The 22,191-nt window shown below is 40.9% G+C and overlaps 1 protein-coding gene across 2 annotated transcripts in view; it reads right to left on the reverse strand.

Annotated features, from left to right (window-relative positions):
* Nucleotides 1–1,865: 1,865 nt before the first annotated feature.
* The window catches only part of MED14 (mediator complex subunit 14), a 73,329-nt gene continuing 53,003 nt past the window's right edge, over nt 1,866–22,191 (reverse strand). Inside the window, exons 22-31 of one of the 2 annotated variants that reach the window (XM_035003179.1) lie at nt 20,074–20,214; nt 18,424–18,535; nt 15,743–15,874; nt 13,492–13,674; nt 12,318–12,553; nt 10,166–10,345; nt 9,545–9,652; nt 7,339–7,464; nt 6,605–6,797; nt 1,866–4,031 (exon numbers count right to left, since the gene is read on the reverse strand). In XM_035003179.1, coding sequence (XP_034859070.1) covers nt 3,958–4,031; nt 6,605–6,797; nt 7,339–7,464; nt 9,545–9,652; nt 10,166–10,345; nt 12,318–12,553; nt 13,492–13,674; nt 15,743–15,874; nt 18,424–18,535; nt 20,074–20,214 — 1,485 coding nt within the window. In that variant the 3' untranslated portion in view covers nt 1,866–3,957. The remainder of the gene's footprint in view (nt 4,032–6,604; nt 6,798–7,338; nt 7,465–9,544; nt 9,653–10,165; nt 10,346–12,317; nt 12,554–13,491; nt 13,675–15,742; nt 15,875–18,423; nt 18,536–20,073; nt 20,215–22,191) is intronic. The other variant, XM_035003188.1, reaches the window with a different exon arrangement.

The raw sequence follows: 22,191 nt of genomic DNA on the forward strand, positions 1-22,191 counted from the left end.
CCTGCCAGTCCCCGATTCGACTCCCTCTCCTGCTGTCTGTGCTCTTTTATTGTAAAAACACAGAAGATGCTCAACGCACACTTTTTGAATTACGTTATGTTCCTTGCATTATACAATTCTATAAAGTTTATTTTGTCCCTAAGCCCAACAGATTGGCTGTAGCAAGTAAGGGTATTAGTGCAGTGTGACCGCTGGCTACCTGCAGCACGCATCTACCATGCGTCTGCAGTGCCAAGGTGACACAAAACTCAAAAACATCCGCCATTGGGCCATCTAGCAAAAGCGAACAGGACGACGCATCCCCTGGATTCTGTGGAGGGCTGCGCCGCCCAGAGCGGGATAAGGGCTTCTTCCACTACGGTCCTGAAGAATCCAGCTTAGATCATTATTTAATACTCTTGGTTATAATTAGTGCTTCTTACATAAGGCAGTCTTAGTTAACTTCCAAGTTAAGTGCCATGAGGATCAGAAGGCAATGGACTGTCAGCTCTGTACGACAAGAAGTCCTCTCAGTTTTAGTTGCGTTTTAGTGAGCTTCTTGAGCTTGGAAGAGTGTTAAAATTGTGTGTAGTCAAAGGGCTCTGGGGGAAGAGTCTAAACAAAACTTTCCCCTGACTTCGTGGTTAAGAGCAAAGTGGCACAAGTATGTAGGAGCTCTAGCTCTGAATTTAAAATGCCCCCTTTTAACTGTTTGATCTTAAGCAAACTTAATTTTGATATCAGCAAATTACTTCATTTCTCTGGGCCTCAGTTTACTCATCTGTAAAAGGAGGATAACAATACCTACCCCACTGAGTTGTGAGGATTAAATACACATTGAAATACTTAGGGCAGTGCCTAGCAATAGTAAGCTCTCAGTAAATATTAGCTATTATTTTTACATTGATCTAAACGTGCCCTTCCACCAATCTCATATTCCTGGGCAAGGTATTTGAACAAATCACTGGCTACTTGGAAGTCTCCTGGGGTTGTGCAGCAGCATGCTGGCTAACCTCTGCTGCCTTTTTCTTAATAACCTCAATACTAAATCCACCCTAAGTAAATTTCAAATCATTTCCTTAGACATACTGTCCACTCCCATCAAACCAAATGAAAAAGGAACTTCCCCAAGAAATAACGAAATATATAGTAACAGTTTTCCTTTCTGTCCTTTAAGTTTCTGATAAGCTCTCTTACAATTTTCTGTATATTGATTTTATACCAAGAACCTGGATAATAAATATTAAAGTAAAATATAATGGGTAGTTCTTTGTGGGAAAAATCATGAAAGAAAGGAACTTTTTTAATGTAGAAATTGGATTCTGAATTGAGTAGCAAAATTTTACTTTTTGAAGTTACCGAATTAATAATGGTCCAAATGACTAACGGTTAGTATCCTGTGGCTGAATGAGTTATTGTATTAACTGCAACACAGTTATTAGTGGTATTTAAATTCAAATCATGTATATTTTAGTTTCTGCTTGCACTAGCTCAGAGTTAACTTTCAAACATAAGGTTCAGCCCCTGCTATTAATAACTTGATATGTTCTGTTGAATTTTTCACTTTCTTCCTAATTCTGAAAGTACTTCTATACATTCTGAAATGGCATTTCAGCAAACGAAAAAAAGAAGTTGGCAAATCAGGACCATTTCTTCTTTCGAGATCTAACTAATGCTAAACCAGACTACTATCCAAAACATCTCCGTGCAAATTAACTAGAGAGAGTTGGTAGTTCTCTGAAACTAGTATAAATTTTATTACCGAGATTACTAAAATCACATTGAAAACACCTTAAAAGACCCCAACCACCTATCAGAAAAAAAATCACTATGGGCATCCCGTCCCTTTGATTGAACCTGGGTAACAAAAGAGGCAAAAGACATGGTTTATGCTGAAACCTAAGATTTGAACGCTAGTGTTTTCAAGCTTTAATAAAGTATATACCAATTCCAAGTACCAAACATATCAAAATTCATATTCATGGGTTTATTCTTAAGCATCGAAAGCAAATTCTGCTCACTGAATCCTATTTTGATTTGCATGAGGCATTCAGAGATGAGTTATAATCAGGAAAAAAGTATCCACTGAATGCATCGTGTTTTAAAAAATACAATTAACGTTTCAAAACCACACTTAAAAAGGAGAATACCCGAAAAGTTTACTCTTTTCATAAAATGAGACAGTATTATCCTGCAGATAAAAATACATTTCTTGTATATACATGTAGATTTCTACATGAAAGAAAGGACTCAGCTCCCGACAGAAAAGGGCTGACCCTTGATATAAAGACATGTTAGACTGCCAAACTGATGTGATTCCCATTGTAAGGAGAACTGAAAACCGAAGGATAAAGGTAAGTTAAAGGAAGGATAAAGTCCAGTCACCTGCTCCTGAACAGCGGTAGAGCTGGGCGAGAAGCAGGGGATAACAGTAGAAATAAGACACCGAAGAAAGGCAAAGAAGGCCTCGACTCTGACCAGAAGTGAATGGAGAATCAAGCGAAGTTGAGAACAGATAGGACATAGCTGCAGTGAGATGCCTGAAATTAGAATTTGGTAGTTGATAGTTAACAGAAGCTCAAATCACCTTAAAGTGGACTTAGAGCGTCTACAGTTTACTGGAGAGCCAATATTCCAGTGACCAGATAACTCAGTACAGTATTATCATATAAAAAACCTTCCCAAATAACATTAGGTCACCAGAAGACCTTTGCTTCTGATCACATTCTCTGAAGCTTAAAAAAGTCCCTGACTCACTGGGAGAGACAACACGGTGCTCCAAAAAGAAACTCTGCTGAGATGTGTCAGTACCAGAAGCTCCACTTGACCCTGGACGGGCACTGGATCTTGGATTCTTCAAAGTGAGGGCACTGTAACCAGGTTTCTTCCAAGCAAAACATTTTACCGTTTTGTTGACAATGAATTAAGGTGGGATTGTTTAGAACCCCAAGTGTGGTGGGGAAGGCAAGGGGGGAGAAGTTAAGCAAGATAAAGAAATGTCACAGAAATTTCATGCAAGGGTGGAACACTCAAGTTCTAGGTTTCCTAATTCATGCTGTATGCAGAAGTATCCTGTAAACTAAATTTGCTTAACAGAAAAGTTTCTGTATCTTCAACAGATGAGAATGATTGCAGTATTTGGGATCCTTGATCAATATGAACTACTCATTGTCTCTTCTCAAAGACGGGTTCACCTTCTTTTTTACCCAAATCCTACACTAAAAGACAACTACGGTGCTAAACATTCACCACCAGTCAAGTTAGGAATGTTCGAAGAAAATAAATTAAACTTGAAACAAAGATGATGTTTTTGGTCAAATTTCAGACATGTATCATTAGAAATTAATTATTGGCCCCACCAGGTGAAAGATGAAGGGAGGCCAGGAGAAGTCTAGAGAGCTGATATACACACAAGTGAGTGTCACTGTTTTTTGTTTTTTGTTTTTTTAAACCTAGTTTTATTAAATATTGCTTCTTTGGGATGTGTTTATAACAACTCCCAGAACATTTTCATGTAAGGATTCAAAGCGGGCATATTAAAATACAGCTTCAATATAAAGTTTATCACAGTTTTACAGTATTCAAAAATGACAGACCTGCCTTAAAAAACAAAACAAAAACCAAAAAAAGGACTATTACACCCAAAACATAAGAAAACAATTAAATAAACAAGTTTGGCATTTCCATAACTTTATAGTATAAAACAATATTAAATCTATTACTGGCAAGCGGACACCGATGTTTTATCTAGTTTGAAATGTGTCCCGTTTAAACACACTATACAAGTTCACTATACAAAAAAGACTGATGGTCTTTTTGATGAAAGAAGTGCACCCTGAAAATTTTTGCCAGTTTAGAATATTAGCTCTTAAAGTCAAAAAAGTCCTTTTTTAAACTGAAGGCTAAATTCAGATTTTTTTTTTTTTTTTTTCTGTTTTGTCTCATTTGTCAGCCTTCCTGGTTTAAAAACAATAGTGTCTATGGACGCCCACCAGGGGGCAGTGTAAGATTAGCCATTAAATCACGAACAGCTGCAAATATTGTGCATTCACCTGCAACAGAGAAAAATGGTCATTAGCTATTCGCAATACAGGAAAGATGCTGTCAACACACTGGTGGGGGTAGGGATAATTAAATCTAAAATCAGCAAGAACTTCAAGGGTCAAAATAAAAGACTAAACTTTAACTGCACAGGTTATTGGGGATTAAGCTTTGGTGTTAAGTATCAAATACTTGGTTCGGGTTTTGTTTGCTTTTCTTCTCATGGGAAAATTCTGGGTAAGTCCCAGTTAGGTTTGAATTTAAGGAGATATGCCTTGAGTTTCTCCACTGAAAACACTGGAGCAGTGAATAAGCCTTTAAAGCTGGGTTTCAAGACTACTGACAGTTTATGTATTTTGAATCTAATGAAAAGATCTAGTTTAGATTTATGCATCCGTTACAACATCAACGATGTCCTTCTAATGTTGCTTTAAAAGCCAGATAAAAATGTCTATGATCGCACTGTCCAATAGAACTTTCTGTGCTGATGGAAATATTCTGTATGTGCACTGTGGCTCCTGAGTACCTGTCATGTAGCTAGTGTGCCTGAAGAACTATACAAAAAAGTTAATTTTAACTAGCTTGAATTTAAATAGCCACAGGAGGTTAGTGACAGTTATACTGGGCAGTGCACTTCTATGACATATATTGGAGTTTTCTCAAATGTAAAGGAAATGATCAACCTCTGGAGTTCAACATGAGTATCAATTAATAAAAAGAGAGTGACTTTTCTTAAAAGCACTTCACTGGGAGGGGAGGAAGTGATGGGTTCAGGGGGTGGGGGGGGGCGGTGAAGTATGGCACACCGACAATCCAAAAACAAGACTTGTTTGCAGGTGGGGGCTAATGACTCATCCTTTCAATTTCCCCCTTGCTCAAAGAACCCAGAGACCCTGCCTCGTACTTCTTGTGAACATTACATAGACTTAAATATAATAAACCCAAACAGCTGTAAATAATATAAATCAAAAGCTGGGTCCCTTTCCTGGTATGTGGCCTAACGCTACGGTGGCCGCGAGTGAGAGAACGGGAGACCTCGAGGGAAGAAGGGCCTTCTGGCCAAGGGCAGGATGTGCAGTGACCCTGTGCAAGCTTCCCTCCAACCGGTACAGAAAAAAAATGAAACCCCAGGTTTGCCCAGTCTAAGGTAGACATAAAAAAAAAAAAAAGACTAAAAAAAGGAAAGAAAAAGAAAAACACTCCCAAAACATCCCAACAATTTCTCAAATAAAAGGAAAAGTTATATCCTTCTTTTTCCTTTTCAAAAACACATTTTGATTATTGACAGATAGAAAAACGTGTTTGATCCCAAGAGGATCAAAACATTCTTTCCTTAAATTGTAAATTCCACAAGACATAATAATGATAATCATCTACTTGTGAAGGAATGGTCTTATCATCAAAGTTCTACTGGACTGCTACTTTGAAAATTATTTTAGCTTTAAACTTCCGATTCTGAAGGACCTATTTTTAGCTGAAAGAAGAGATAAGTCAAAGGATGAAAGCAGAAAACTGTAAGAAGTGGAAGAAGTCTTACAACAAAAGAAGCGTACCCTTCTCTACTGCCCGGTGCATTCCTTGTAAACTCTATGTGAGTGAAAACTTGCCTATGTTATATACAATATGGAGAAATAAACAGCGAAATATATAATTTCTCCCATGATTCCTGTTTCTAGTAAAATTTTACACTGTGGTACCTAAAAAATGTTTCAGAGAACAACTTTCCCTCATTTAAAAATGTAATTCTGTTATCCTACTACTCTAAGCAGAAAGCTACAGAGGACTTCCTTAATAGTAGAAATAAGCAAATTTAAATTTAAATTTAATTTCCTTAAGATTAGCAACAAGCAAAATGGAAGAAAAGTTCTCTTTGCTGAGCTTTAGGTTTTGTGACGAAACATTCAAAACTGCCAGGAGTTGTGTGTTCCGTGTAGGCTACCACAGTATGGAAGGGACCTGGTTTACCTGCCAGAAACATTCAGGGTTCCTCGAAAATGTTGTTTGAGAGCTTCATTGTGCACTTGGTGAAAAGGTTCACTTGCACCCGCCTGACACTTATATAAGAAGCCCAAAAAGCAGTGATGCCATTTGTATCAGCTTTTATTCTTCACAAAACATTTAGAAGATACAGAACTTTGAATGATAATATTCTATTCATGATTGAACCATGAAATATGAGAAACCGACATGCATTTCAACTGGTGATGTACAGAGTGGCAGGTATCGATGGTAGGGCAGGAATTCACAGCCATGAAAAAGTCTATCATCCTAACCTACGGCTCTGTGGCAATGTGTGCTAGAAATACAAGCTTCTGGCATTAGCAACTGGGTCAGTCCCAATAGTAAATCACTAACAAAAATGAGGTCCAGGCAGCAGAGACATGGACAAAAATGAAGAAACCAGTGAGAAAGGAAGAAAGCGACAGGCAGACATTAACAGGGCCACAGCAATCAGCGCTCTGTTACTAGGATTGGGGGAGGGGGGGAGAGTGGGGTAAGGAGGGAGCAGAGGGAAGGAGGAGCAATCTGTCAAAAGAACTTTTGTAACATATAGGCAATAAAATATTATCTACTGGTCATGTACCTTGTCGTGGCGGGTTCATCTCTGCAAACCTCTTCAGAATGTTGCTGACCATCATGGGAGCAGCAACAGAAGAGTTCTGCTGTCTGGGAATGTCTGCCTGTTGGGTTGTACCTGAAGCCATGTCATAAATGATTGGAACTATAATACTAACAGGTTCTTGGGGAGGGACCGATGTTTTCTGAGTTAGTTGAAGCTGAAGACACACAACACATACAAAGAGAATAAAAACGTAATAAGAAAATAAAACATTTGCCTACATTTACCAAAGGTACTATTATTTACTCCATCAGATTAAGATACCTCGGGCATAAGAAAACTAGAGATGACAAGAAAAGTGACAAAAAATTGAGTATTATGGTTAACGATGCAACCGTGCCACACAATTATCTAATTCAATATATTTGTTATTACTAAAGGAACCGGCAGTACATCACGTCTAAACTGACCATTAAGGAATCTGAGCCTGTGTTTGGCAGTGACGGTTAACTCTGTAGTAATCCAAAAGTTTTTCTATTATCCTTGCATGCTTTTTCCTCAGGGGCTTTGTGCGCGCGCGCACACACACACCACACCACACCACACCACACCACACACATATATATGCTAGGTGCTACTTACTCTGTAGTAATCCAAAGTTGTTCTATTATCCTTGCATGCTTTTTCCTTAGGGGTTTTGTGCACGCGTGCGCGCACCCCCCCCCCCCCCCCACACACACATGCTGGGTGGTACTTACAAAAAATAGCATTTTGGATTTCAGCACCACAGCAGGCGTCCCTGGGGGTGCAATCGGCGGTGCGCTGGGAGGGATCGTCAGGCAAAACTGGACATTCCATTTTAGCTGTGTTGCCTGGTCAGGAAACTGTTCGTGAAATCATGATAAAGTCATATAAACATTTAAAATTACATTTTAGTAGAGGAGTCTCAAAGGTCAGAATCTTATTTTATACAATCCATTATTTTTTTTAAGATTTTATTTATTTGTCAGAGACAGACAGAGGGCACAAGCAGGAGGACTGGCAGGCAGAGGGAGAAGCAGGCTCCCTGCTGGGCGGGGAGCCCAAGGTGGGACTCGATCCCAGGACTCTGGGATCATGACGTGAGCCGAAGGCAGCTGCTTAACCAACTGAGCCACCCAGGCATCCCTATACAATCCATTATTAACAGAACATAAAGATGACACCCTGCATTATCTCAAAGAAAGGGCATACGTGACGTTCCTACATGAAAAATCCACTCCAGACCTATGTGACATGTTCCCCTTTCCTTCCCTCCTGCTCCATTAATTCCCAAGGCCTATGGATTCTGCTTCCCTGCTGTCTCTGACCTCTGTTCCCACCTCTCTATTTTCACGGATGCCACCAAGCTCCAGGATTCAGGACTTCTCTTGTGGCCCCTAACGGTCTCTTCCAGTGGCTGCCTCTCCCAGTTCCTCCATCTACCACTGCCAGGAGAATGTCCTCAAGCACAGTTCTAATCGAGCTCACAAATGTTTAGTGATGTGCAGTGACACATGCTGTTCCCTTCCCTTACCCCGCCAGGACCAAGACCTGGCATTCAAGGCCCTTTAACTTTAAAGCACAGTAACTAGTGCCAACCTAGACTTCCCAGCCTCATTCCCAGCTCCTTCCCTAAAACATACTTGTCAAACTATGTTAATAATTTCAAACTGTATTCACTGGTGTTCTGTTTTGTTTTTTTTAAAGATTTTATTTATTTATTTGACAAAGAGAGCAAGAGAACACAAGCAGGGGGAACAGTAGAGGGAGAGGGAGAAGCAGGCTCCCCACCAAGCAGGGAGTCCGATGCGGGGCTCGATCCCAGGGCCCTGAGATCATGACCCGAGCCAAAGGCAGACGCTTAACCATCAGAGCCACCCAGGGGCCCCTTTTGTTTTGTTTTTAAAAGATGTATTTATTTAGTTTAGAGAAAGAGAGCGCGCACACGAGCAGGGTGAAGGGCAGAGGGAGAGAGAGAATCCCGAAGCAGACTCCCTGTTGAGTGCAGAGCCCAACGCGGGGCTCGATCCCAGGACCCTGAGATGGTCTGACCTGAGCCAAAATCAAGAGCCAGCCATTTAACTGACTGAGCCACCCAGGCGCCGCCCCCAACTGGTGCTTTTTTTTAGCCACATGAATACTTACTCCTTCAAAAACTCAAATGGGTATCTTTTTGCTATAAATACTGTTTCCTATAGGCTACCAGAGCAGAAGCCAAATGTTGAGACTATTAGCAAAGGAACACTGCTGTCCCCGGTATTAGCAGTAAAACACCGACTGGAAAAAGGAATGAGGTATTTGGAATTACCCAAAGCAATACTAGAAACATTTGAACCCAAGTCCCGTAGGCTTGGAAAAGTATAATCAGCCACAACCTGGATTCCATACTGTATGCTTTCACAGGAAAGGGGAGGAATTCACCTCCCCAGGGAGGACAGATTTTTTTTGATAAATGACATTAGGTCAATTGGGGGGCATCTGAAAAAGCTAGATCCACACCTCACATTTGACACCAAGGTATATTTTAAACGGATCAAAAATTTAAATAAATAAGTAATTTAAAAAACGAAGCCATAACAGTATTACAAGAAGCCATGGGAACATCATTTCAGTATCCAGGAGCAGGAAGAGTGAATTAAATGTATTTGCTTTTATAAGAGGTAAGCCACTGGTAACTCGGGTTGCTTGTGGGGAGGGAGACTAGACACCTGGACAAGGATAGATGGGAAATTTCCCCCATATCACATCTTGATCTCAGGTCAAAAGATACAGGAGGACTGTGTTACCTATTCAAATATAAATAAAATCTTAAAAAATAAAAAGAGTGTAAGAGAAAAACGGAAGTACATAAATAGGTGAAAACCAATAAATACTGCTCCCACCAACTCCAACCTCTTCAGAGACCTTGCTATATACAGAAGTATGCATTTCACTGTAACTTACCAGCTCTAGCTTCATAATATGCACACAGTCCCTGAGGATGTGTGTAGGAGCTCCTAACAGCTTGGTGAAGGCTATTAAAGTATTGGCTTTAAACGGCGGTCCTGCAACCTACAGGGATGAATAAAGCAAGTTACTCTGCATTCTACTTTGACTCTTCTCTTTTGTTGACTGTACAGGCATACCTTGGCGATGGGAGTTCAGTTCCAGACCACCGCAATAAATCAAGTATCGCATGAAGTTTTCTGGTTCCCCAGTACATATAAAAGTTATGTTTATTTACACCATACTGTAGTCCAGTAAGTGTGCAATGGTATTATGTCTAAAAAAATGTACCTATCTTAAAAAATACTTTATTGCTAAAAAATGCTAACCACCACCTGAGCTTTCAGTGAGTCACAATCATCGAGCACCATAATAACGAAAAAGTTTGAAATACTGTGGGAAGTACCAAAATGTGACCAAGGAGACATGAAGTGAGAAAATGCTGGTGGGAAAACGGCCCTGACAGACTCGCTCCATGCACGGTTGCCACAAACCTTCAGTTTGTTAAAAAATACAGTATCTGCGAAGCAATAAAACAAGGTATGCCCGTATTAAGACTATGCATTAAGAAACACATACTCTTGTTTCAAAGAATTTCTCCAAAACTTGAAGTTCATCGGGTTTCCACTGTCCTGCATTTTCAGGTGTCACTTTTAGCTGAAGTGTTTGGTTGGTTTTGGGACTAAGGGCTACTCTGCATTTCAGGGCATCAGTTTTAAACATGATCACTCCAGGTTCGTTGGAATTTATCAGCTGCAGCTACAAAACATGAAGGATGCATCAAGTTAGTACGTAAGACAAAGAGGAAATGAAAACGTTGCTCAGAGAACTGTTTCAGAGGGAAAACAACTAAAAGGTGATACCCGTTCCCAAACAAAAATATCTAGGCACTGAGCACCATGGACTGCTAACACCCCAAAGAAGGAACTATACATTATGTGCCTCTCAATGGAAGAACAGAACACAACCTATGGAATATTCTCGTAAAATAACAACAGACTTGAGCTGGAATTCGGTAGTTACATCTGCAGGGTGGACCAATATTATAGAAATGTGAGGGTCACAAGAACATGTTAAATAATTCCAAAGGGACGCAATCAGCAAAATCCAGACTGTGAGAAACTCGACAAGACAACGGATATAGTTGCTTCAATAATAAAAGGGACTTAAAGACTTGTCTGGGTTCTGCTTTAGACTGTAAAAACCGTGACAACATGGGAAATCTGGACACCAACTAGCTATCTGATGATAAAGAAATTGTCTTCATGGATGAAACGATGTCTGGGATTTGCTGTCAAACCACCTGGGGAAGGAGCTATAGAATAAACATGATTGACAGGGGTTCACTGTTGGAAGGTAGGTGATGAGAACACAGAAGTTCATTATACTCTCTTATACTGTTATACTCTCAACTTTTATATATGATTAAAAATTTTCCACAAGAAGTTTTTAAAAAAATGGCACTGTAGAAGAAAAGAATAAAGAGTACCATTACAAAATGTTGGATCTGGATTGGGACCTTACACTGGCCCAGGGGTTGGTAAATTTTTCTGTAAAGTAATGGAGAATAAATATTTTAGGCTACATGGTCTCTGTCGCAACTACTCAATGATGCCATTGTAGTTGAAAGCTGTCGACAATCCATAAATTAATGGGTGTGACTATGTTCCAGTAAAACTTTATTTACAAACAGGTGGTGCGTAGGACTTGCCTTCCCCACCCCCACTACAGGGCCAGTAGTTATTGACCCCTGCTCTATCGTAACATACTGATTATGCAGAGGAGCAAAATGAGGTTCAAAGAGCTGAAAGCTTACGTGGCTTGTAAGTGGCAGAGGGAGGGTAGATCACAGGTCTCATAATAATCATTTTATAAAATGCTAATTTATTCAACTTATGTTAAAACCTCTATTATTTTCAAATCTGAATATAAAGGTTGCAAAATAGCTTGGTGCCATCCGTGGAGTAGATATTTCAAACATTCACCATTCTACCTCATTAACACATACATATATCAAGAGTTATAAATAACTAACAGATACTGAATAATACCAAGACATTATGCTAAGGGCTTTCTATGAAGTATCTCGAATTCCCACAATTGTTATGAGTTAGGTAAATACTATTATCTACCATTATCAAAAAGGTAAAGGGATTTGCCTAAGCTTGTACTAGCTGGTGGCATGGCCTGGGTACAAACCCAGAGAGTCAGACTCTGGAGCTGGGGCTATCAACTCTGAACTATCTCCTGAGGGTATCACTACAGGACACGTCTTTTTCTGACTTTTTCTAAATCAGTTCAGTTGTTCATGAATTTAAAAAGGAGTTTTCAACCTTGTGATCAAAATAATTTTATTTCAATGGAGAATCCAGTTCAAAGTCAGCCTGCCTGCAAGGGGATTCCAGAAGGCCCATAGTTGCTTGTATGCTACTCTCTGCAAAGGCAGATCCTGGGAGCATTTGTCCCATGGCGCTGTGGGGACCCTGTGGGACCTATCTCTGGGCCCATTAGCACAGCAAACTATAAAACGCAGGAACATGTTAACCTAAGAATGGAAAAGAAAACAGTGGAGTCCGTTTTTAATGCTAGAGCAGGGTGGAAAGCACAGTTCCAGCGAGCTGGTTAAAGGAAGTGAGGGAACATCATTTTAGTTCAGATGCTGTTCTGTGGGGCAACTTATCAGCACCCGCCTTCAACAACCACCACTGAGGAGTTCACTAGGTACCCATACCGTTTCTTGTTGAATAATTCTTTGAAGGTGCCGTCTCATGATGACCGATCCAAGGAATCTCTCAAGCGGAGAACAAAGATAACTACCTGCCAGGCCAGGCACAAGGCCTGGTGTTGGAGAGGGCAGCAGTAAAATGTTCAAGGCACTGTGAGTGAGGATGGTAGGTATGGAGGCTGCCCAGGAGCGCTGAGGTAGTTTACGAGGTGGAGGCATGTTTGTTGGCAAAGTTTGGGAACCTTTTGGGAAGGAAAACATGTCATTTCAGTCACAAATGAATACGGTCCCACTGTTCTGTTTTGCTTTTATTATAAATCTTTGATATTCTAAAGCAATCCATACTGTTTTCATTACTCCTTGTGGCTTAACAATCATATGTTAGCTTCCTTTTAGCAAAATGGCCAGGGTTCTTCTTCTCCCTGTAGCTAGGTTCCTTACAAAGTGACTTCGTAGCAAGCCCTTAGAGGGATGAGTCTACTTCTCTTCCTGGGATCTGGGCTGGCCCTGTGACTTAAAGAATGCAGTGGAAGGGACGTGGTACCGGCTGCAAACTTAGGATTTCACTCATGTTCTTGAAACCCCATCCAGCCACCAGGTGATCAAGCCTGTGATCAAGTCTGAGACCACATGGAGCAGAAGAAGCCACACCGGCTGCGGCCATTTTAGACCAGCCAGGCCCCAGCCCACACAGGAGCTGACCACAGACACATGAGTGAGCAAAGCAGAGTCTAGAAAAATCACCCAGCTTGGCTTAGCCCAAATCGCCATCCTATAGAATGGTGAGCTAATAATAAGATTGCTGTTCTAAGTCATTAAACGTTACCTGGCAAAGCTAACTAACATATGTGCACAATTCTGTTCTGTGTTAATTTGTACAACCTTGTCAGTTAACTTTAGGTGTCCCTCAAGGTCTAGTTTTGCAGCTAAGTTAGTAGACATAACAAAGGTACTGGGGCTCACCTCACTAGACTTCTGGAGGAGACATTTCCCTTTTTTATATTTTGCTTTAACTGTGCAAATTAACTATCGTTAACCAATTTACTAAATGGATTAAAGTTTAAGTTATTAAGTATCCCCATTTAACAAGTAGGTCACAACGTCAAATGTGAGGATGGAAAAAAAATAGGTCATCTGGAGGTTAGACTAAAACCAACACAAAAATGGTGATGACGCTCACTTGTTCCAGCTCGAGGGGAATGAGAAGCATCTGGAACTGGAGAATGTAGTGATGGATTGGCTGGTGACATTCCAGGCATGCGTGTTGCTGGTGAGGGGCCGGACACTTGAGGAGACCCTGGCCAGTTCCCGGCTCGTCCACTTGGTGACACCATAGTGTATGGAGAACTAGGGTCCAGGGTTCCTGTAAACAAGTGAACAGATGGTTTTCAAAACCTGTATTTTAATAACTGAAAGGTACTTGACGGTGCTGAAATGCTTGACACTTTACAAGGTGCTCATTTTATTTTTCTTTTCGCTATTTCACTGAAGTATGATGCTTCTTCATATGGCACATCTGAAGGTCTATTTTGTATAGTGTACGTACTTTTTAATGTGATACAAAATTAGAAAAATACAGAATGAGAAAGGATAAAATTTACCTTCACACAAGCTTCAACATATGCAATGTGTAACAATCTACTTTACACTATGCAACCACCTACTATTTTCAAAACCCATTTGCAAACGTCTTTAAAAATGTTAAGCAAAAAAATCTCAAAGCTCACTTCAGGGCAGAAATCTTATATTTTTCAAGTAACCCTGACAAATTATGTTTTTCATTCTATTCAAGGCTGAGGAGAGGGAAATTTTCCCTCTTCTTTCTTTAGTAAATGCTACAATGACTGAGAAATGAGCCAAGAATCAAGTTTTGACAGCAGCAACTTCCAGGGGCGCCTGGGGGGCTCAGTCGTTAAATTGTCTGCCTTCAGCTGAAGTCGTGATCCCAGGGTCCTGGGATCGAGCCCCGCGTTGGGCTCCCTGCTCTGCGGGAAGCCTGCTTCTCCCTCTCCTGCTTCTCCCTCTCCCACTCCCCCTGCTTGTGTTCCTTCTCTCACTGTGTCTCTGTCAAACAAATAAATAAAATCTTAAAAAAAAAAAAAAAAAAAAAAGCAGCAACTTCCTGAACAATTTGATATTTAAAGGTCATTCTGCAGTTACTTTTAATGTATTATTTATACCCCTCTGTAACCAAAGGATACTGAGAAAATACTTTTACTATATATCAGAGAGTAAATGATCCTAACTTAGAAGTCTTATAAATTGGTAAGAAAAAACACAAGAACATATAGGCAGGCATAAAATAAGAAATACCAAAGACCGATGAGAGAAAAAAGGTTTAACTTCATTAATAATCAAAGAAATGCACATTCAACAAAAAGATACCATTTTTCACCTATCAAAATGACCAAGATTTCTAAAAGTCGTAATACCCTGCGTTGGCAATGATGCAGGAAAATAGGCATTCTTGTTTGAAGCTAGAGGAAATTGGTACAGCCTTTCAGGTGAGCAATTTGCAGTATGTTTCGAAAGCTTTAGAATTTCTCAAACCCTTTGAGACAGCAATTCCATGTCTAGGAACTTACCTAAAGGAATAATCATGTGAGCAGAGATGATACCATTTTCAGTTGTTAAAACAAAAAAAATGGAAACATTCTAAACATATAATAGGAGGGCAGTTAAACTATGTTATGTCAAGACAAGGGAATACTATGAAGCCATTTAGTATAACGATGTAGAGTTTTTACTGATAGAAATGTCCCTACAAATATTAATAGTAGACAAAACCACAGACGCTACACAGCTGTAAAAACTGAGGAAGTCCTTTATGTTGTGATTTGGCACGGCATTCAGGAAAAATAGATGAAAAAAGTAAGGCACTGAAGTATGTGTAAAAGGGGTGAGAACACTTACAGGCATCTGCTTGTGTATGCAGACAACATCTCTGCAAGGACACATAAGAAATTAACAAGACTGAATGCCTCTGGGAAGAGGAATTGGGTGGTTGGTGGCTTCGAAACACTCCCCTGGCTACTTCTTTTATTCTTTAGTTGAACCAATTCAAAATAAAATTTTTGAGTTAAAAAATTCAAGTCTCAAAACTACATATGGTATAGTCCCAATTGTGGGGGGAGGTGTTTGAGAGGAGAGACAAGCAGACAGGTGGAGAGCAACAGAGAGGCGAGCAGGCAGGTGAGCAGGGGGTGCGTGACGGCAAGAGCAAGGCAGAAGCGAGGGGAGGGGGAGAGAGTCCAAAGCAGACGGACTAACTGGTAGATCTCTGCGTGGTGGGATGAGGACAAATTCATTTTCTTTGGCGATTTCCCCAATGAACAAAGTGCTAATTTTGCAATACGAAAAGAATTTATTTACCAAAAAACTACTTCCACATCAAATTCTTATGCTATCGCGGTTTCCACGTATGGACTCACCATGTGGACTAGCAAAACTGGCCCCTGGTCCTATTGAGATTCCATGCGAGGATGGGGGAGGAGTTGGAACAAATGACGCTGGTGAAGGGGCCCTCAGAGCCCCACTGGGGGAGCTGGCAGCATGCAGATTTCCTAATAAAGGAAAATAATTACAGATGATCTTGCAGGACACATAGCATGTCCTGGCCAAGGACCTCAAGTTAAGACTCTCTCTATGGATTAAAGAAATAAGTAGTAAAGCTCCCTTAAATAGCACAGAGAAAATCTGAAATGATTTTGTTACTGAAAAAGAGAGAGAGATCAATTCCATGGGGCCCAAATTCTAGCTCTTATATTGACCTGAGTTTAAAAAAAAAAAAAAAAAAAATCCAGTGTACTTTTGTGTTCGCTCATTCACTCTTTCAGCAAGTGGGCATGAATGTTAATTTCATGCCAAGCATTGCTGTAGGCACTGGGGATGCAGCAGTTGACAGACAAAAATTCCTGCCCTTGTGGAGTTTCTATTCTAGTAGAATGAGAAAGACAACAAATGTATGTCAGGTAGTGATAAGTGGTATGGAGAAAACCAGGGCAAGGAAAGGGGGCAATATCATGTAATGGCAGAGGTGGGTGCTGTTCTTTCTATAAAGCAACCCCAGAAGACCGCTCTAAGAAGGGGGCATGTGGGTAAGTGAAGGGTAAGGCGTGAAGATACCCAGGGGGTAAGAGATTCCAGGCCAAAAGAAGAGCTAATGCAAAGGCCCCAAAGGCAGCAGCAAAAACAACAGGGAGGGGGCCAGTGTGGCTGGATCAGTGGGAGCCACGGGGAAGTGGGAGGAGATGAGGACAGAGGTGGTGGTGGGGGTCCCAGATCACACGGGGACTCGTAGGCCACTCTAAGGACTTAGGGTTTGCCCTGAATGAGATGGGAAACCACTGCCAAGTTTGGAGTGAAGGAGTCATAAACTAGCTTCTGTTCTGAAAGGATCACCCTAACCATTGTGTAAAAAACAGACTATAGGGCAAGGGCAGGGAAACCAGTTAGAGGCAACAGTAATAATCCAAGTGAGAGATGGTTAATGGCTTGGGTGAGGGTGGAGGCTGAGGAGGGTTAGAGTCTGGATAAATTCTCAGTACAGAGGGAACAGTATCTGGGACTGACTGAAGTGGGTGTGAGAGAAAGGAGTCCAGCATGACTCCAACAGCTCTGGCCAAGCGGCAGGCAGGAAGGGGCTGCCGTTTCCGGAGTTTGGGGGGCAGGGGGCGGGGGTGGGCGGGCAGGTGTTAGGAGTTGAGGCTCAGCCATTGTCTACCCATCTAACAAGGGCATGCTGACCAGACAGCTGGAAAACACAGGACTTGAGTTCAGGGGAGAGGTCTAGATGGCAGATATTAAAAAACTGAGAGCAGTGAGCTTAAAGATGGGATTTAGCCACAGGACTAGTTTCAATTGAGGATCAGGAAAGAGGGAACCATGCTCCCCAAACTATGAATAAATGCGACACAGAGACACTTGCTACATTACCATTACTATCCTCAGTTTTCACATGTTTCAATTTCTCTACTACTAAGAGAATTTCATATTTTCTACATTCTATACCTAATGCAGTGCCTTACGTGCAGTATGTTCATCAACTCGATTAACCTTTAAGTGTCATGTTTAGATATTCAGCTGTGGGTTTGCTGTGGGGATTAAATGGATAAAGTGCTCAGAACACGGCTTGGCACACAGCAAGCACTATATACCTGTCTGCTACTATAATCATTTCAAAATAATTATTTCTACTTCCTTCTACATAAAACCTCACTCATATCCTAGAAACACATGCCCCTTGCGTTCTCTGCCCATATCTCCCGTTTTGCTCCTTGCTCCCTAAGCAGCTCCTTCTCAGGTTCCTACACTGGGAAGCAGCTGCCGGTACTCCGCAAGGGCAGAGCTCACCCACCCAGCTCAGCCTTCAATGACCTTCAGTGATATGACAATGACTTCCAAATCTTCATCTGTGGTTCCACCATCTCTGCTGAGCAGGTAAGGGGTCATCTACCCAAGAAATCTGATACCCGTCTTCCTTGCTAGACGATATGCTAGAGAGCAGGACTGGTATGTGGCTTGCTGCTGTATCCCCAGCACCATGGAGCATCTGGCCCAGGGCAAGAACTCAAGCGATACCAGCAAATTGTTCAGTTCAAAGTAAAAATTAGGTATCCTCAAGCAATTTTATAGTGCACTCCATGGGGCTGCCAACAGAGTCATTTTGTTTGGATAAGCAGGCTCTGCACTGGCCCACTCTGCGGGGCACAGCACCTTTCATATATACCAGGGCTTAGCAAACTTGTTCTGTAAGGGGTCGTCCTAGCAGGAGAGCAGCCCCTGACACTGCATGAACGGGTGTGGCTGGGTTCCCCCAAAACTACAAAAACAGGTGATGGGCAGGATCGTGTTGTGATCAGCTCTCCTTGGAGCTGTGCCACGAGCCTGGCTCTGGGTGACAAAACCTCCACTTAATTCAAACCTTTCAACATGTTCCCGAGTCACGAACGCACCTTTCACAACCCTGCCATAAGGAACGAATGGCAGATACCTAGCCACAGATAAGGGAGTGGTCTCTGAAGGTCTAGGCTACATGTGTGGTGCTTGGGTGTGTCCGTGTATGTTCTGGATGTCAGAGTTGAACACAACAAAAGAGTAAGTAATATCTTACCTGGAGACTGTGTGTGCATCATAGAGGGAGACTGATTAACTGTGCTGTGGTAAGACGTAGGGGGTGAAGTAAGGGGATAAGCACCTGACGATCCCGGCTGTTTGGGAAATGGCTGAAAAGAAAAAAAGTACATGTTGGTCAAACGAGCCATGTGCGTATAGTATATAGTACATACGGCTGAAGAGTTAACTCACTGGTTACCAAGAGGAAACACAAGATGTGAAAATGTGCAAAATACACATCAGTAACACAAGTTCTTAAAAACTCCCCGACTTTCAAAATGTTTAAAAAACAGCAAGAACTCACTCCTGACCTTGTAATACCATTGCTTTTATCCCTCAAGATGTTTTTTGCTTATTTTATCTACCATATCACTGATTTATCTGTATCGTTTCTCTCCCATTTCCCGGATTCTAAGAGTCTCTCCCCACCCCTTTAGTATTTCTGAAGTCAGGTGTATCTTTTGATTCCTGGTATGGCACAGTTTAACTGGCAATTCATAAAAAGTAGTGCATCTTACACTTGGTGGAGTTTTTAAAGGCAATGAAATACGGTTGTTTAACCTGACCTCTCTTCACCTTTACCTTCATCTCCAGCAATGAAAAACCTAGGACAATGAAATCCTTCCTAGTTTTTCATTTGAGGTACAAATCACATACAGTATAAGGACACAAATCTTAGAAAATGTCCAGTCTGATGAATTTTCACAAATGTCACCGCCACAGAGATCGAGACCCTGAAGAACACCACCAGTGCCCCATAGGCCTCCCTCAGCCACCTTCCAAGGCTTTATCACTTCCCCAAAGGTAAGCACTATTCTGACCTCTGTCACTCAAGCTTGATTTTGCCAGTTTTCACATTTCATATAAATACTGAATGTACTTCTGAGTGTCTGGCTTTTGTTCAACATTACGTCAGCGAGATTCACCATGTAGTAGTTTGTTTTTTCATTTCTATAAAGTATTCTATTGTATACTGAATAGACCCAGTTTATTCACTCATTCTGTTGCTTGATACTTGGGTTAGTTTACACTTTTTACATAAATAACGTTCCTGTGAACATTCTTGTGTTTTTTGGATGCATTTCTGTTGTACATATACCTAAGAGTAGAATTATTAAATCACAGTTATGCCTAATGTTCAGATTTAGTGCTCTGGAATACTGCTAAACACCACTGCACGGTTGTTATACCATTTTATGCACCCTCCAGTAGTAAATGAGTTTCAGTTGCTGCTAATACCAAATGTTGCCAAGAATGATCAATTTTCTTCTTAAAGCCGTTTTTGTGAGTTTTGAGTATTATCTCACTGTGGTTTTAAGTTGTATTTCTGTGATGTCAAATGACGTTGAACACCCTTTCTGTGCTTACCAGCCGTTTGGATATCATACTCTTTCATGATCGCATGGCTAATCACCTCACATCATTTTAAATGCACGAGTCTGAGGTTAATGTTACTTCTGGTACTGTTCACTTGCCATCACTAGAAGCCGCCTTCTCTCCCTCTGTCACTATTTTTTCATATGGACTTCTCGGGACACCTTGGGCCCACCAAGGACCTCCTTGCCTTTCAATAAAGACGCTCAGACACCTGAAGAACCCATTAAGTGACGCGAATGCGATACCATTTGGAATTTCAGCTAGACATCACCTGTTGCTGGGGTGGTGGCTGGAGCTGTGAGATTAAAGAATCCATCATATCTCCTCCTATGGGAGAAGGGGGATTATCGTCCTCGTTTACAGACCTTCTCCGAGCATCCTGATTGCTGTCAACAAACATATTCAGGAATGTCTATGGATATAAACAGGTAGAATTCAGATTATTTTACTTAACTTTACTAAGATATTTTTAATCATTTAGACTATTTTAAGAGAAACAAATATACTACACCCATCTCTAAAATAGAAGTTTGGTATACACTATTATGAGGACAACCTAGAAGATATATTGATAATTTTGAAGGGGGGAAACTGAGGAAACTGGTTAACTGCAACAACAGAAACAAAATCTAAGTTAAAAATCCTGTCCATTAAGAAGTATTGTGCAAGTACAAAGTTGAAGAGAGAAGTACACCCTGGTAACTCCTCACACCAGGTCAAAGTATTTCCTTACTAACTTCTGAACCAGAAATGCAGGAAACAAAAGAAAAGTTGTATGTTGGCCATCTAAGTAATTCCAGTGACTTGGGAAATTTCCTATTGGGTGAGAGTCGTCATTTTGTAAGCTAGAAAATACGACAGAGGAAAACTGAATGCAGAAACTAAGCCATCTTTCCTCTTTTTATCTTACGTGACTGAAATCTTGAACCACCAAGAGTGGGACAATCTCATTTTATGGGATAAGTCATCAAAAGTTAAGCAAGGCTACCAGAGTTTGTGTCTCAAGCATTCTCTTCCTTTTAATACTCCCCACCTTCCCCATCCTCAAAAACATAGATCAAAAGCTTACCAGGATCGCTAGAAAGCTTTTAAAAGCACATTGCCTGATTTCTAATAAAAGATGATGGATTCACAACACACATTTTATCTTTCCCCAATACCCCACTGAAACTCCTAAAAAAATTTTCTTAAAGCAATAAGTTACAAATACAGAAAGAATGGGAGAAGAAAAAAATAGCAATGAATTCTGGAGGCTGCGGAGCAGATGGCTGAGTGGTAAGTGAACTATCCAATGTGAGGAAGTTGTATCCTAAAGCTAGCACTGGGGAAAGCCAAGAAGCAAAGCTATTTCCATCCAGATCCTCAAGACATGTAGGAACTGGCAGCACTAGACACCTCTGGAAGTGGGGATGAAAGTGGGATTAAAAATAGGACTGGTCGAAAGTCTCTTTAAGAGACACTGAAAGCCTCCCAGAGCCTCTGTCACTCTCACTGAGTGAGGTTGACTTCTACCACTCTGGTGGAGGGTCTTTGACTAGGGGGACTCTAGCATTGATCGAGAGGAATGCCATATTAAAAATGAAGATTATGGGGCACCTGGCTGGTTCAGTCAGAAGAGCATGCGACTCTTGATCTCGGGGTTGTGAGCTCGAGCCCCACGTTGGGTGTAGAGATTACTTTAAAAAAAAAAAAAAAAGAAGAAGAAGAAGATTAAAGTTTACATACTGAATGCTGAAAATAGTAGTTTCCTTCTCTTATTTGATTTGCCAAAAATTGGGGGCCAGATGCACACCATCTATGCAGAGACTTGAATACTCCTCTCTTGGTACTCATACCAGCCCAACAGAAAGACCTAAATCTACTGACACTGGGAGTTACCCTAAGAAATGGCCCAAGCAGATCACCCTGCAATGAAGACCACAGTCAGTAAGTCTCACCTTCTAGTAAGAGCTGAGAGTTAAAAATCACTAACATGAAAGAGATCAAAACCAAAAAAAGCAAGGTGCATGAAATGGAGATTATGTAGGAAGAAAAGGGGTAAGAGAAGATAAGATAGCCATATACAACAAAGATGTCATAAAATGAACACTTAGAAACAAAAGAGAGCTCCTGGAAATTTTTTTAAAGATGGCAAAAAAATTATCAAAAATACAAAGACTGAAAGGAAAAAAATGAGGAAATCTCCCAGAAACAAAGAGATAAAAACAGAAAAGATAAGAAAATCAGAGGATTAAGTCCAGGATACCAAGCCTCAGAATAGTAGTGGTAACCAGAAAGAGCTAACAGAGAAAACAAAGAAGAATCAAGAAATAATACAAGGAAATTCCCAGAGCCAAAGGATGTAAGTTTCCAGCGTGAAAGAACCTACTTAGTTACATAAGGTTCAAGA

The sequence above is a fragment of the Mirounga leonina genome, unplaced genomic scaffold (assembly GCF_011800145.1).
Source record: "Mirounga leonina isolate KUSES-001 unplaced genomic scaffold, KU_Mleo_1.0 Mir_101609, whole genome shotgun sequence".
Classification (NCBI taxonomy): domain Eukaryota; kingdom Metazoa; phylum Chordata; class Mammalia; order Carnivora; family Phocidae; genus Mirounga; species Mirounga leonina.